This window comes from Triturus cristatus, chromosome 3_1, assembly GCF_964204655.1.
Source record: "Triturus cristatus chromosome 3_1, aTriCri1.1, whole genome shotgun sequence".
NCBI classification, from domain to species: Eukaryota; Metazoa; Chordata; class Amphibia; order Caudata; family Salamandridae; genus Triturus; species Triturus cristatus.
The window spans coordinates 51,558,866-51,573,189 of NC_140583.1; the positions used below are offsets into that span (position 1 = coordinate 51,558,866).

The 14,324-nt window shown below is 46.8% G+C and overlaps 1 protein-coding gene across 3 annotated transcripts in view; it reads right to left on the minus strand.

The window, feature by feature from the left end:
• The window catches only part of PRDM11 (PR/SET domain 11), a 357,908-nt gene that overhangs the window by 56,813 nt on the left and 286,771 nt on the right, over nt 1-14,324 (minus strand). For 2 of the 3 annotated variants that reach the window (XM_085643438.1, XM_085643437.1), the window contains one exon: nt 10,097-10,738. The exons of the other annotated variant lie outside the window; for it this stretch is intronic. In XM_085643438.1, coding sequence (XP_085499564.1) covers nt 10,097-10,738 — 642 coding nt within the window. The remainder of the gene's footprint in view (nt 1-10,096; nt 10,739-14,324) is intronic. 3 annotated transcript variants of the gene reach the window in all.

Below are 14,324 nucleotides of genomic sequence, written 5' to 3' on the forward strand. Positions count from 1 at the left end.
AGTTAAGGAATCTGCTGCTAGATGTCAGATTGACTTTGTTTTAACCTAGGTAGAGCAACTAGGACTATTAACAGTGAACAGGTCGGTCCGGCGCAAAACTATGGAAGTCATGATAATTCTTCATTTTATTCCAGTTTTAAATTTTTCTAATTTTTTTTTAAAAGCACAGTTTTACTATTACTTTGAGTGGGGATAGTTTTAGTTCATGTTGTTTTACACCAATTATGATATTTACTATAAATGTTTCCGTAAATGTGATTTTCCATTAATTCAGAAAGTTTTTTTTCCCCCCACCACTGCACGATAGATGTTTATTTGCTAATATCCTTTGGACATTTTTACTTTTTTTTCTTAGCGTTTGCATTCTTTCATCACTACTTCCTTTATTTGAATTGGTCACTGTAAGTTACTTCTTTGCTGTAATATTGGTTTATTTTGCACACTTCCCTAATGCTCTTTCACTTAAAGTCTGCAAGCCATTCAGGCCTAGCTACGAAAATGAGGAAAAATGAGGCAAGTTTATTATCGCTGAAGTTGGGTAAAATGTCAGCAAAGTCGACCAGAGTTGGGTTTTGGAAGGTAGATTGTGCGATGCGAAGGAGCATGACGAGAGGAAAGAGTATGGTCTGAGTTAGATTGAGAGGCTAGCATGGCAGTCCATGGGTACAGGTTACAGTCCTTGTGTTGGAATCTGAAGTGGGAACACATTTAGCACAGACCAGGTACAACATGGAGGTGGACATCATTAAGATGGACACATTATTATATTTTGGGATAGTATTTTATTGGCTATTCATATAAAGTTGTCAAGAAGTTGTTTCAGTTGTATGGAGCTTCGTACGTTACTTTCGGGGTGAAATAAGTTGGCACGGAGCAGCAAGACACCATCTATTGGCATGCAGTAGCAATGCTGCTTTAGTCTTCCGGAACCAGCCTGGCCACCGGGGCTACTGTGAAGGCGAGGAATTTGCAGTTCGAAGTATCGATTAAAAAACATATTCAGTCCATGAGTTGATTCCTGTACTGTGTGTGGAACAGAAACTGGAATGGGACTGGAACAGTTAGACAGCTTTGAATAATCTCTTGCTTTTGTAGTTAGACTAGAGGACAATTTCTACGTAGTATTTAGCAAGAGCATCTGGAAAGCGGTTGTTTTTTTATGTGGTCCATGTTATTTTGAGGATGGCTAGTCAGCTTGGGAGTTACATTTGTGGAGAGAAATTTCAGGCCTGTGGGTATTGCCTTGGTTGGGTGCAGTCTGACATGTTTCAAATGGAGATGAGCATAGGTGTCAATGAAGGTTTTAAGGACACCGAAGGAGGCTGGCTTAGTATATGGTGCATGTTAGAAATGGGATTTCTGGTTGGCTAAGGCTTGCGCCAAAGTCAGGCAGAAACCACCACTCTAGTCATTAGCCACTATCTGTGGCAATCCCTGGGCCAACTGGCCCTGAAGGGGCAAGGACGCCCTGCGTCCAGAAAGTCAGGGCAAGACTGCGCAAGCCAAAGCACAGAGGCTACAACCTAAACGTAGTAGTTGCCCACTAAGTGCTGGGCAACTGGAGAAATGCTGGGGCCAACGTTGGAGCCTCCCAGGGCTCTGAAACAAATGAAATGCCCCCTAGAGCCTCGCAGGCTCTAAATAATACTGTGCGCCTTCGTTGGAGCCTCGTGGGCTCAATAAACAAATGTGCCCTGTTAGAGCCTCGTGGGCTCGAAATCAAGAAGGCCCCTAGATAACGTAGGAGCGGCCCGCTGCCTTCCGGGGCCGCTCTGCTGATGAACAAAATGCCCCCCGTTAGGTTTAGAGCCTCCCTGGGCTCTTCAAAAACAATGTGGGCCGTTGGAGCGCACCAACGCTCAAAGAAAATATTGCGGGCCTCGTGGAAGCGCAGGCGCTCAGTCCCCATGCAGCCCCAACTCAGCACCTCTCCTCCCCAGCCTACCGCCTCGACTCACCGGTTCGTAGCTGGGGGGAAGGGTCCTCGAGGCGAAGGTGGCGGCAGTCTTCCTCCGGCGGTGCAGGCAGGACGGTGCCCTGTAGCGAGGAGCCCTCTTCACCGGAGCTTTTCCCTCGGGGGTCTGGAATGCGGAGCCTACGGCTCTGTGCACGCCGGCGGCACGTCCCAGTGCGGGGTGGGCTCCCGCCTGGGTGGGGGGGGCGCAGTACTTCTCCCCAGGGCCCCGGGGCGCAGGGTAGGCTCCTGCCGGCTCCGGGGCTTCCCAAATCAGCACGAGTCCTCGGTGGGAGGCGGGGTAGGCTCCTGCCTTCCCACTTCCTGTTCCGGTTGTCCCGGAGGCCCGCCCCCGGCCCGCCTGACTTCCTGGTCGGGCGCCGGAGGGCGATTCACGAAGCAAATGCCGGGTGGGCACCGGCGCGTTTAGTATTCAATAAATCGAGGTGGGCACTCGATATTGTGGCAATGTCCCTGGCAGGGTGGGCACCTGCCAGGGGACCTCAGGATCAGCCCAGAACGGGGCAAACGCCGGGTGGGCACCGGCTTTCAAAAATAAAGCGCTCCTGAGCGCTAAAGGCAAGAGTAAAAGCGCTCTAGAAGTGCTGGGGTCCAGAATAAAGCGCTCCTAGCGCTATGAAACAAATGAAAGTTCTCCCAGGCGCTTAAGGATAAAAACCAGGTCCAGAACAAAGTCTTCAGAGGTGGGGGGTCAGGACTGGGCCCAGGGGCCAGCTCACAGGGCCCTCCAGCAGGGAGGCAGTCCCCAGTGGCGGTCTCTCCTGGCACCCAGCAGCAGCAGCCCCCCTCAGGTAAGATCCTGGCAGAGAACAGTTTCTGTGGGGACACAGCCCCATCTTTATACAGGCAAACCCTTTGTTCTGGGTTCAGGGTGAGGGGGAAAACCAGTCACAGCTGGTTGGGGAGCACCCTTGATGTGCTCAGCCCCTCACTCTATTCACTAGCAGGGCTAGGGTCGTCAGTCGCACCACAGGGGGCGGGGCCAGCATTGTGTGTGGAAAACCCTGTCCTATTCAGGACCCAGGTGTACTCCTCCCACCCATCTAGCTGCTGATCTCCCCATTCACCACTGGGTGACTCATCCTGACTCTGGGGAATCCCTAGCCCGTCACATGACACGACCAGCCAATCACGCGACAGACACACTGCACACAGAAGTGCCCACTTCTAGAAGTGGCACTTCCACACTAGGTACATGCACGCCGCACACATCATCGCGCAGCATTCACTCCCACGAGTCCGCACATACCAAACTCGGGCCTGCACACCCCACGCATCAGGAACTACTAGGGACACATACATTCCCCATGCATTCCTATGGGAGGGCAGGCCTATCTCACCACATGCACTCAGAGCACGCACGCACTTTACCCTGGGACACAGGGAAAGTGCGCAGAGACCAAACAATCACCATACCAAGTCACCAATAAAAAGCCAAAAAGTCCAGGGGTGAACCTGCCAGAAGGGCCAAGTCCAACAGTGCACATGTATGTCCACTAACCCAGGAAACCCTTATGGTTATTTTAGTGGTCTTTGATAACCATAGAAAGCTCTCAAAGTCGTAGCGGTGGAAAGCAGTCGTCAGGCTTATCTTGAAGGAGTGTTAAGAAGCTTGTTTTACCAGTTTGATTCATGTAGGGTAGGTTAAATGAAAAAGAACCACAAACTATATATAAAACAATATTTCTATTTTTTACACAACACTCACTAACACATTGGTATATCTCCTACCCGCAGATATCAACACAAATGCACAACAATACTTCAATTGCAAATAGGTAAGCAAGCACAAAATACAGTGGTCTTCAGGGGGGAGAGCAAACCATATACTATAAAAGAGGAATACGTACCGCGACCAAAGTCGGGATTTGGACCAGGAGACCCAGGGAACGGATTGAAATGACTCGGGGGAGGGGTTGGACAGAAGGGAGGAAACTCCCATGTCCTTTGTCCAATTTGTGCCAGAGCCAAGTTATCCATGAACTGGCTCAAACATTAGTATGCAAGGAGGGCACCAAATATGCCCTTCAAAGCAGTCTGGTGGCACTTGTATTCACCCCCACTCCAGCCCAATAAACTAAGTACTGTTTTGAAGGTAGTCACACCTCCCTGTGACAGAAAACCTATTGTTCTACCATCCCCTGCTCGAGCTTGGCTCAGCCGTTGGAGGGCAGAATTGTGTCTGTGGTCGGCAGCAGCACTACCTTGCTGTCAGACCCTGAAAGGTTGTTATGGGTAGTACAAGGGGGTACTCCAAGGGAGCCCCCCAGTACAGGGGATCATACTTCCAACACTGGAATCTGTGTTCGGATATGATTGCAACATGAGTGGGTTTGGTGTAGCCACTATATAGTTAGACATCTCTTAATGACGGATGTCCACTATAAGTATAAAAATGGCTGACCACACTTACAAAGCCTGGAGAACCCAACTCCGGGGTTTGTAGGGGTGTCAGTCTCATGCAGGGTCACCCTCACACTTATAACCAAGCACCCTGCCCTCAGGACTGTACAGCCTGCCTTAGGGGTGACTTATAGGTTTTAAGTGTAGTGACCCCAGATATAAGGAAACTTAGATCTGTTGTGAGAGGTGCAAGCACCATCTCGACAGGCTGCCATGGTAGGCCTGTAGTCACAGTTTGAGTGGTCTCTTATGGGTGGCACAATACATGTTGCAGCCCATGGGAGGCCCCTGGTATACCAATGCCCTGGGTACCACAATACCATATAGTAGGGACTTACAAGGGTACACCAGTAGCCCATTATGGATGTACAGAAGTACTTAAGGTCAAGTTAGGGAGAAAGCACGGTGACTGGGGTTCTGATTAGCAGGATCCCAATCAGACTATCCAAAAATATACTGACACGAGGCTAAATGTGGGGGCAACCACTAAAGCAGATCCTACTTTCCTACAAACACTGTTCATCAAGGAGAGCAAGATATCAGGGCCAGCAGGGCACTGGTAGGGAGCGGTGACAGTGGCTGTAAGACAGAATCTACTAGGTCATTCTCAAGTGATCATGTAGTTATTAAAAATGGCTTTGGTGGCCCATTCTGTGCATGCTTGCAGATGCCAATTGTCAGATGGGCAGTTTAGTCAAGGAGAAGCGGGTCTTTGAATTACAAACAAGATACAGCTGGGGCAAAACAGACAGACTGTTGCCTCTGCAAAGTGTTGGGACAACGAGCTGGGATGCTCATTTGAATGAGTCAGTAATGCCGGATAAAGAACCTCTCGTGCCTTTAACGTGGGGTCTGCTGGGAGATTATGAGAGTTTATGTAGAATAAGATGAAGGAATAGTTCAAAGGAGTGAAACGATCGAAACGAGAGGATGGCCCATGATTGGAAGAGACTATACGTTTATAAAGAACAGGCGGGGATAGGGATGAGAAACAGAAGGATGCCATCAAGTATCAGGGGGTCCTGAAAGAGTTTTGCAACAATCATGCAAAGATAAAGTGATGGAGCTCGTCTGAGTGCCCCCCCCCCCCCCCCCTCCCTTGGAGTTATGGTAAAAAGACAGTTCGGCACATTATGTCTATATGCGGACATAAGCTCACGGAATAGAAACATCCTTGTTGACTGTTAGTCCCCACCAACAATAAAATAGATGGGTTTATTTAATAAGGAGTTTTATATAGGGTTGGCAAGACCCAAAGGAATCTGAGCCCTCTACATCAGTGCATGTTCATTACAAATAACGAGTACAATGACTGCGCATGGGGGGGGGGGGGTAAAGACCCAGGGGAGGGATACAGGGAGAGCTATTGGATGAGTTCATTTCTTCATGGCCGTTTGACCTCCTGTTAGTTGAGATGTTGGTTGAGGGGGGGATCTTTTAGCTGGCTCTTGAAGCTCAAGAAGGAGGGTTTTATGTTCCAACATCAGCATAACCTAACAGGGTGCACAGAGTCAGGCCGAAAGGTCTGAGTGCATTGATGCCTATGTGTGGATGCAGAGGTGCAACCAGGGCCAATTTCTGGGGGGGCTAAGAAAACATTTCGGTGTGGGGGGGAGGGAGCTAATTGTTCCAGCGATAGTCAAGAGTGGAGATGCAGGGGCTCTAGAAGGGGTGGAAAAACAACAAAGCCTCATTACCAAGCAGATGGTCTTTTAAAGACCTGTGAAGTCCTCTGGTGTGGCTGTGCATGTGCCCGGGAAGCGGTCTCAGCCGGGCTGACACACGAGGGGCGGGGTAGACTGAAGCCCTTTGAGCCCAATGGGCGTCACGCGCCTGTGTGGATGTACAATAGTTTCAACGTGCAAGGCAATGATATATGAATATAAACGTTACCCCTATGTGACTGAGTTCTGATAGATTTGTCGCGAGCTCCGAGGGGAAACTGCTACATTTATGTACAAAGCTTTCCTATATCACTGTACCACAGGTTTGCCAAAGGTGCTCTCTGCATGAGTGGCAAGAACTCCCAAGAAGGATGCAAAGCACTGGTCAACTCATCCGTCTCCCTAGTTGGCTCCCACACAGCTATGGGCAGGTTTCCTTGTGTTTTAATTACAAGTTAGTTCCTTCAACACTACATTGTTTTTCCTCACATTGTAATGGTACAGGCACCTGAGAAGAGGGCCTCTTCGTAGGAACTCTTCGGTTTGAGAACCTTTCACCCTTGCTCTGATGATATATTGGAGTGCGACAAACTGAGTCTGTGCTACGCTCGTCCCTGTAGTGGAGGTCATTCAGCCAGCTCCCCCTTCACTTTCCAAATGATCCCAGCACCGATACAGGATTATAAATGGAAGTTCTAGTGAACTCAGGCAACCCTTAGTTAGTGCAATGCTCAGTCACCTGTATAATAATAATAAAGTATAACAAACCCTACCAGTACCCAGGCTATGTAAAGGTGTAAAGGTGCATCAGTAAGGATTTGATGCACAGGGCACATAAAGAACCTTCTACTCTTCAGTTCTCTGTACAGGAGCATGCCTGGTTTGTGCACAGACCTGCTGGTTTAATAGTGCACAAGCAACTACAGAATGGGATTCTACTTCAGAGGAAGAGGACCAGACAGATGTGTGGACTCTCCTTCAGAACTCATCTGCTCCCTGTGATGTGGAGAAGCTCTCACGCTCCACCACCGCTATCCTGGATTCTTGCTGGCGCAGGTACAATTCCCACTGCCCTGGATACTTAGCCAGAGAAAGCATCATTCTACTTTGGACATATTCATGCTGGAGAACTACAGTTTAGGGAGGTATATTCTCTTTACAGCTACATGCTGTTTTCCATATCAGAATGTAAATGGTGAGTGTAGCATTTAAATGGAAGAGATTTTGACAGTGCCTTGAAACACTCGAGAATCAAAAAGAGGTCATACATAAGAGTAGTACTTCTGTAAAATAACATTAAAAAAAAAAAGAAGAGTACCATGCGATGGTGGCACAAATTCCACAACATTGCCCACCCTCAACCTCAACCTCAAATCTAGTGGCAGGCAGCATAGGGTTACCAGTGAGTGGGAAACTGGCCAGATGCCCAAGGCAAACTACAAGAAATGATGGACTTTGGTTTGCATCCTCCTTCTCAGACAGACTGCGGGTTTCAAGAGGAACGGGAAACAAACCTGGTGTATTCACTTCTGAAATAAACCCTGGCAGGAAGACAATGGGTTCTAAAGAACAGCCTCATGCAGCGTAGGAACACTGTCCTATCTTGCAGAAATAATTGCACCTGTAAAGGCCACGTTCTAGGTCACATTCACTGAAGAAGACCGAGTTAGAGGCTTAAGTCTAATTCACAACGGTGAGATCTGATGACCGGGCTATTTGCTCCAACAGATGGAACTGCGTGAAATAGACCACAAAGCATTACACAAGAACACATTCTACCAGGTCTTTGTGACAGCAGAAAGACCCACTGAAATGAATGAGCCTTGGAGACCTGCAAGGAAGGCGAGTGAACTATATTATGCAACTCCTATTACACAAAGGGCTTCGACCTTTGACACACCTGAACATACAACACATTTAGTCCCGTGAAGCAGCAAGGAAGCTGCAGGTTTCCACAGTTTCAAGGCTTTAAGAGTCAAGGTACTAAGAGCTGCCAGGCAGGACTGTTCTGCACATCCACCTCCTCTCTCTCAGAGGGCAGTCTGGCCATCAAAGAGCTGCTTGAAGGGTGAAGGAGCTACAGAAGATCTGCACACTAGACGCCCCTGGCGCGATGTGCCACAATCAAGCTCTAGAAGGTAGATCAGTCACAAGCTTCTGTGGCAGGAACACATTTTTCTATTTATATTTCCAAATAGCTTTGTCCAGAACGTCATCTTTGGAGATGGCCCTGCACCGGAGGAGTAACACCTCGTCTGGCAGTGGAGAGCTTGTTCCTACGGGTATCCAGATCACACCTTGCAGGGTTGTGCTTATTCTTCTGAGCAGGACACTACACAAGGAAGATGTTCAAAGGCAGTCATCTCCTGTGAGATGATAAAGCTGGGTGAGGAGCAGAACCCTAGCTTTCACGGATGGTAGCGCTCCATAAAGAAGATAGGAAAGAATGTGAAGTACCTTGGGCGGTAAAACATTTAACATGTGATGAGGAACGCCAGGCATAAAAGACCAGGTCAATGAACACACACGTCTTCACTGGTCTGCTCCTTTGTAGGGCAGGGGAAGAAAAGCAAAAGCAAGGCCAGCATAGGTGGCGATTCATTGGGCTGATGAGGCACGCCCAGACCCTGAAGGGCTACAGCCCTACTATGAGGACTACTCTACCTTATGAGTCTGTAGAGGTGACAATATGCAGTCCCCTGCCCCGTAAATGATAAACTCACGACACACGTTCTCCACGGTGATACCCCATCCAATGTTTCAGTTTGTAATTCCAAGAGGTCCCCTCTGCCTGCTTACCCCTCCTGGGTACCTTGTTATTTTATTTGCGGACATGCATCCTTTGACTGGAATTATTCGGTCCCTTCTGGGAGGAGCAGCTGACGACTTTGCCACAGTTTATAATAGGAATAGGACGTGACCTGGAAACATAGTAAACTTCAGCTTCTATGCCCTGCCTCCCTGGTGATCCTTTTTTTCCAAATGTGTACTTTTATTGTTAGGGAGCGGGAAGCTTCATAGCTCTGTTTCACACTTTTTAAAACAAAGTAGCCCTCTAACACTTCTTGCACCCCACTTCCTTCATACATGGGACCTCTGGCCTTTCCCTACCCAAACAACTTCCAGGAATGTGAGTGTATACGAATCAAGGAGAAATAAAGGCTGTCGACAAATGGCAGGAGCGCTCACCTGTCATCGAGATTCCAAACGGCTAACACGTGTGATGGCGTATTCGCCTACGGGCTATCCCCGTATGTGGGCTGGCTCTTAACTTGTACTGTTCATCGTACCCTGGGACACTATATTACACGGCTGACCAGGTACCATGCTTAGATAGTGGTTTCCCTTCTGGGAGATCCTCTCGGCATGGTGTTCCGTTGATGGGCAGGCAGGGCTATCTAAAGGACATCCTCGTATACTGGTCCTCAAATGACAGGTACACTGCATGGAATCACCAGTCGTCACCCCATACCTTTACCAGATAGAATTCACAGTCAACGTCTTCCTCTGAAGAGCTTTATTATTATTTATCATTTCACAAGTGTTTTAATGCGACTCTTACCAGATTTCTTCAAGTGCGACCATCACGTAACAAGGATAGTTGGGTTTGATGGCCAAAAGAGAGATGAACATGGATTACCACTTAAGCAACACATTTAGAGGTATCTCAAAGTATTTCATATATTGTGCACCTTCCTAAGGAACAACTTGTCAGGATAGTGGATATACATTGGTCCTGGCATGTTGGTGGGATAAGTTAAGCTGACTAGTTCTGCCTGCACAAATCCATCACTACGTCAATCCTGTGGTCTTCTCAGCATGTCGCACCTAGTATCACGTGAGCAAGACAACAGATGATGTAACAGATGCGCGCTAGTATTTGCCTACAATTTTATAGAGTAACACGTGAAACCCAAATTATACCAGAAAAATGTCTCAATCCTAAATCAGGGCATAAACCACTAAACAGCAGCAGCGGTGACTTCTGCACCTCATTGGAAACAACCGCCATTGCAGAAAGAAAACAAGCATCATTGAATGTTACATGGCTTACCTGGGGGGTCAGGCAGCTCCTGAAGCTCAGGGGTTGCCGGTGGGGGTTCAGCAGTTTCCGGTGTCTTGCCAGACCTCAAGAGGTCAAGTTCTGCTTGAAGTTCTCTGATCTTCTTCTTCAGCCGAATGCAGTTGGGACAGAAGGATGTTGTGGGGTTGTCATTGCAGTCCCTGGATGGAGTTATTGCCTCAGTAAAGATCTCAGTTTTCACTTGGATATCATCATCTTCATCTTCAGGGAGACCATGATCTCTAGCAGCCCCAAAGGGGAGGCAGTTAAGAGGGGCTTTCCGCTCTGCCTCACCGCACTTGTTCCTGAGTTTCGGGGCGCTTAGTCGCGTTACCATTCCATATCTGTCACTGACATCCTCAGACTGGTATTTGAGTGTCTTGGAAGAGAGGGGGCTGCTTGTGGCCAACGGGCTATCGCCCATTTTTGCTGACTCCAGAGAGGCTTCTAGAACATCTTTAAAGATGAGGTCTATCTTCTTTCTCTTGGCCGGAGGGTGAGCCTCCCCGTCCTCACTGCCCCGCTTACAGAAGCTCTTGCCTTGCTTTAAGGTGGCCAGCTGGAAAGGTTCTCTTGCTTCCTCTTGGCTCCCCAAACATTGGTTTGGCTTTTCCCTCAGTGATTTTCTATCTCCTGGAACGGAAAATTTGAGGGGGATTATCAAGGGAAAGTCGGCAATGCTTCTCAAATTAAAAGCCAAGAAATACAGATAGACCTCAACTAGAAAAACATTCTGGGAGCCATCACTGGGCACCTGTATTATGAGACACTAGAGTTGAGCTATTCTAGAGCAGGAGTGACCTCAAAAAGGGAGCGCACATCGATGCGCACAGCATGGAAAAGAGGCTGCGCTCCTGCCCCAGCTTACCCTGGTAACTTGCTAGGACAATTGTTGTGTCCCACTTCATATTCCATTTCAAAGGTAATTATCTTGAGACTAACACAACAGTCCACTGTCGTATAGTTCCTACAAATCTGCGAGTTTAGACAACACAACCGGAGGGATTGGTGTCCAGACTGATTCCAGACACCCCCAAAGGATATGTTCGCCTGTAGACCAGCCATCTTACAGTGCCACTATAAGCCCCACAACCTCACCAAGGAGCAAATAGTTTCAGGTCAACTATCGAACATGACAACTCTGACCCCTCAGGGATCGTGGAAACAATACAGTACTTTTTGCTCAGTCACTTGTGCGATACACAGAATAAACAGTGGGGATGTCTTCAGTAAGTATTTTCAGGAAGTATTTATTGAACCAGTGTCATTCTTGTATAAAATATGTGTGCTGCAACAACCATTAGACAGAAACAGATATATACGATTATAAGCATCAAAAGAGTAAATAAAAGGTAGAATTCTACCATGGTGCTAAAACAGTGAATATATGCAGGCATATAGATACATAGCAGTAATCACGAGTACCCCTACGATGCAAACCCTAACTAGATATACCTAGCATGTATGTAGGTGTATAGCCAAGAATCCCCCTAGGAAAGAGCCAACCCCATTACCCGATGGGAGAGGTCGAAGAACCCTGGCTTGGTCTCGAGCTGGACACCCAGAAAGGGATGTCAGACCACTGCGTGCTGCAGTGTCTGCGTGCAGGGACTTTAGAGTCTCATGTCAGCATGGAAGCTTCTCCTCTGGTTTGCCAAGCAAAGATGTGGTACTTGTATACCGGAAAGGTACCCCCAGGGGTTCTACCTACATGTGTCATGGTACTGTGGGCCTGTTGGCCAAGGATGACGATGGTGGTGGCTTTGTACAGAGTTATTATGCAGACGATGGTAACCCTGCTGTGATACTAAGAATCCTCATGCATAATAAAGGAGGCTAGTTTTCAAAGAAAACCACATGACATTTATTAGGCACCTAAGTAGGTAAAAGGTCAGTGCCAGAGCAAGGTAGGACAAACGTAGGTAAAAGGTTGTGCAACTATCTAGGTCTATATTGGGGTACATTGGGGCTCATAACATCACTGTCTGTAATTTAATATTTCTTTTCAAATTCCATGTTAAGAGCCCTTCACAACAAAAAAAGCATATTGCTCAAGCCATGCATCGAGTACAGAACTTTTTGCAACTAGGCACGCTGAAACAATCTGTAACATACTGAGTTTGAACTCAGAGGTCATGGTAATTATACATAAAACAGTAAAAAATATACATCATGAACACCTAAAAGACTTCCATTATTCATCATATAAGAATGCACATTCTATAAAGATCTTGTGTAGCTTACAACTATCCCACTGGACTCCTGCTGCACGATGGAGTGCTTGATACATCTACTCACCTCCTCAAGAAGAATCTCTTTACACATCCATTTTTAAAAAAAACAACAGTGCTGCCAAACTCAAGAGCCCTGATGAGAGTCCCCATATTGAATAGTTGAGACTTGAAACGCGTCGGCTTATGATGATAAAGGATAGATACACTGAGGAATTAGGAATTAATTTTGTCCCATGTACTAGACAGGAAATTACCCCATGTGTTCCTCCATGTTTTCTTAATTGAAATCCTGATGCATAAAACATTTTGAGATTGTTAAAATCATCAATATATTGGATGTTCACTTGTTTAATAATGTTTTTTCTCATTTATGTTTTTCTTTTTTTTCACACTGTGTATTTAATATACATCGTTGTCGTTTAATGTTTCATGATTCAACACTACACATGTATTTTTTGTATGTAGACCAATTTGTCCCTTTTTGGTGTTTGAGTATACATTAAAAAACCAAAATAACTCAAAGAAAAGGTATAAATAAAGTACCGGTGCAAGCGAAAATTAATCGTTTGTCCGAGCGTGAATTAAAAGATGCTTTATTGGAATAAAACAGGTTCAGGCCCTCTCTTTTGCTTCATATATACATACGGCCATGCCAGAACCTGGCCTCTTGGGCCTAACTCCTCTTGCTATCATTGCATAATAATGTAAGCAGTATTTCTTACTGGAAAATGTTTAAACGTAGAAATTATTTGTTTCCAAAATGTAAATCCTTTAAATGCATTTGGGAACTTTTCCGGTCTGAGACCATTAAAGTTTAAGAGGCGAAACCGAAGTGAGGGGCTATCGTAGATGCAGTGTCCCTTACAAAGGCATTTCCCCCCCACTGGGTCTGCAAGAGTTCTGCAGTCATGCAAACCCTGCACATTATACGAGGTGCAGCTACAACATCTGAGCAGTGGGACAGATGACATTTGTGCCAGATGTTGAGCACCCACCCCCCTCTAACTCGGGCCACAAGTCATTTCAAAGCAGCTTCAGGTATTGAAACCAAGTAAACATCTGCAACAGCGGTGTTCAGCTTGAAGTGCTTCTAGAGTAGTAAACTGTTCATTAAACTGCCACCTAGTGGATGGGCCTGAGAAAGCAGGTTCATTTAGGTTATTTATGCATTTTTATAAAGCGCGGACCTTACCCGAAGGTGTCAGAGCGCTGTACAATAGAACCAGTTACGTTACATGAGAGAAATGTTACAAAATAGAACGTACAAAAATAGCAGGACACAGAATCAAACACAGCAGGCAAGAGGAACACAATATCAAACACAGCTAGCAAGGAATGTACAAAAAATAAATAAATATAACAAATCTACAATGACTAACGAACTTCCTGGCGGGGTCTGAGAATGAAGGAATTAGTTCTGAGAGTGTCTTTGGAATGGAAGGGATTTGAGGTCTGCTTTGAAGATCCGGATGGAGGTGGTGTAAAGGAGCAAAGGAGGAAGCGAGTTCCAGATTCTCACCGCATTACCTGAGAACGATTGAGCCATCAATTTTTCCCTTTTGAAGGAGGGGGGCTCAAGCAGGAACTTTTCTGCATTCCGAGAAGGTCTCAAGCCTCCGGACAATTTCAGTTTATTCGCCAGATAGCGAGGGGAGGAAGAGTGCAAGGCTTTGAGGGTGACGCAAGCCGTTTTGTAAATAGCTCTAGCCTCGATGGGAAGCCATCGGAGAGAAGACAGGATAGGACTGATGTGGTCACTTCGTTTGGACCCTGAAATGAAGCGAGCTGCTGAATGGAGGACGGATTTAAGGGGTGAGAGGTGAGATTTGGGAAGGCCAGTCAGAAGAGAATTACAATAATCCAGTCTAGAGAGAACTAGCGATTGGACCAAGGTTTTTAGGTCTTTCTCCGGGAAGAACCGACGAATCCCCCACAGAAGGCGCAGCTGATAACGTACATTCTTGACAATGGAGTTGATGTGTGAG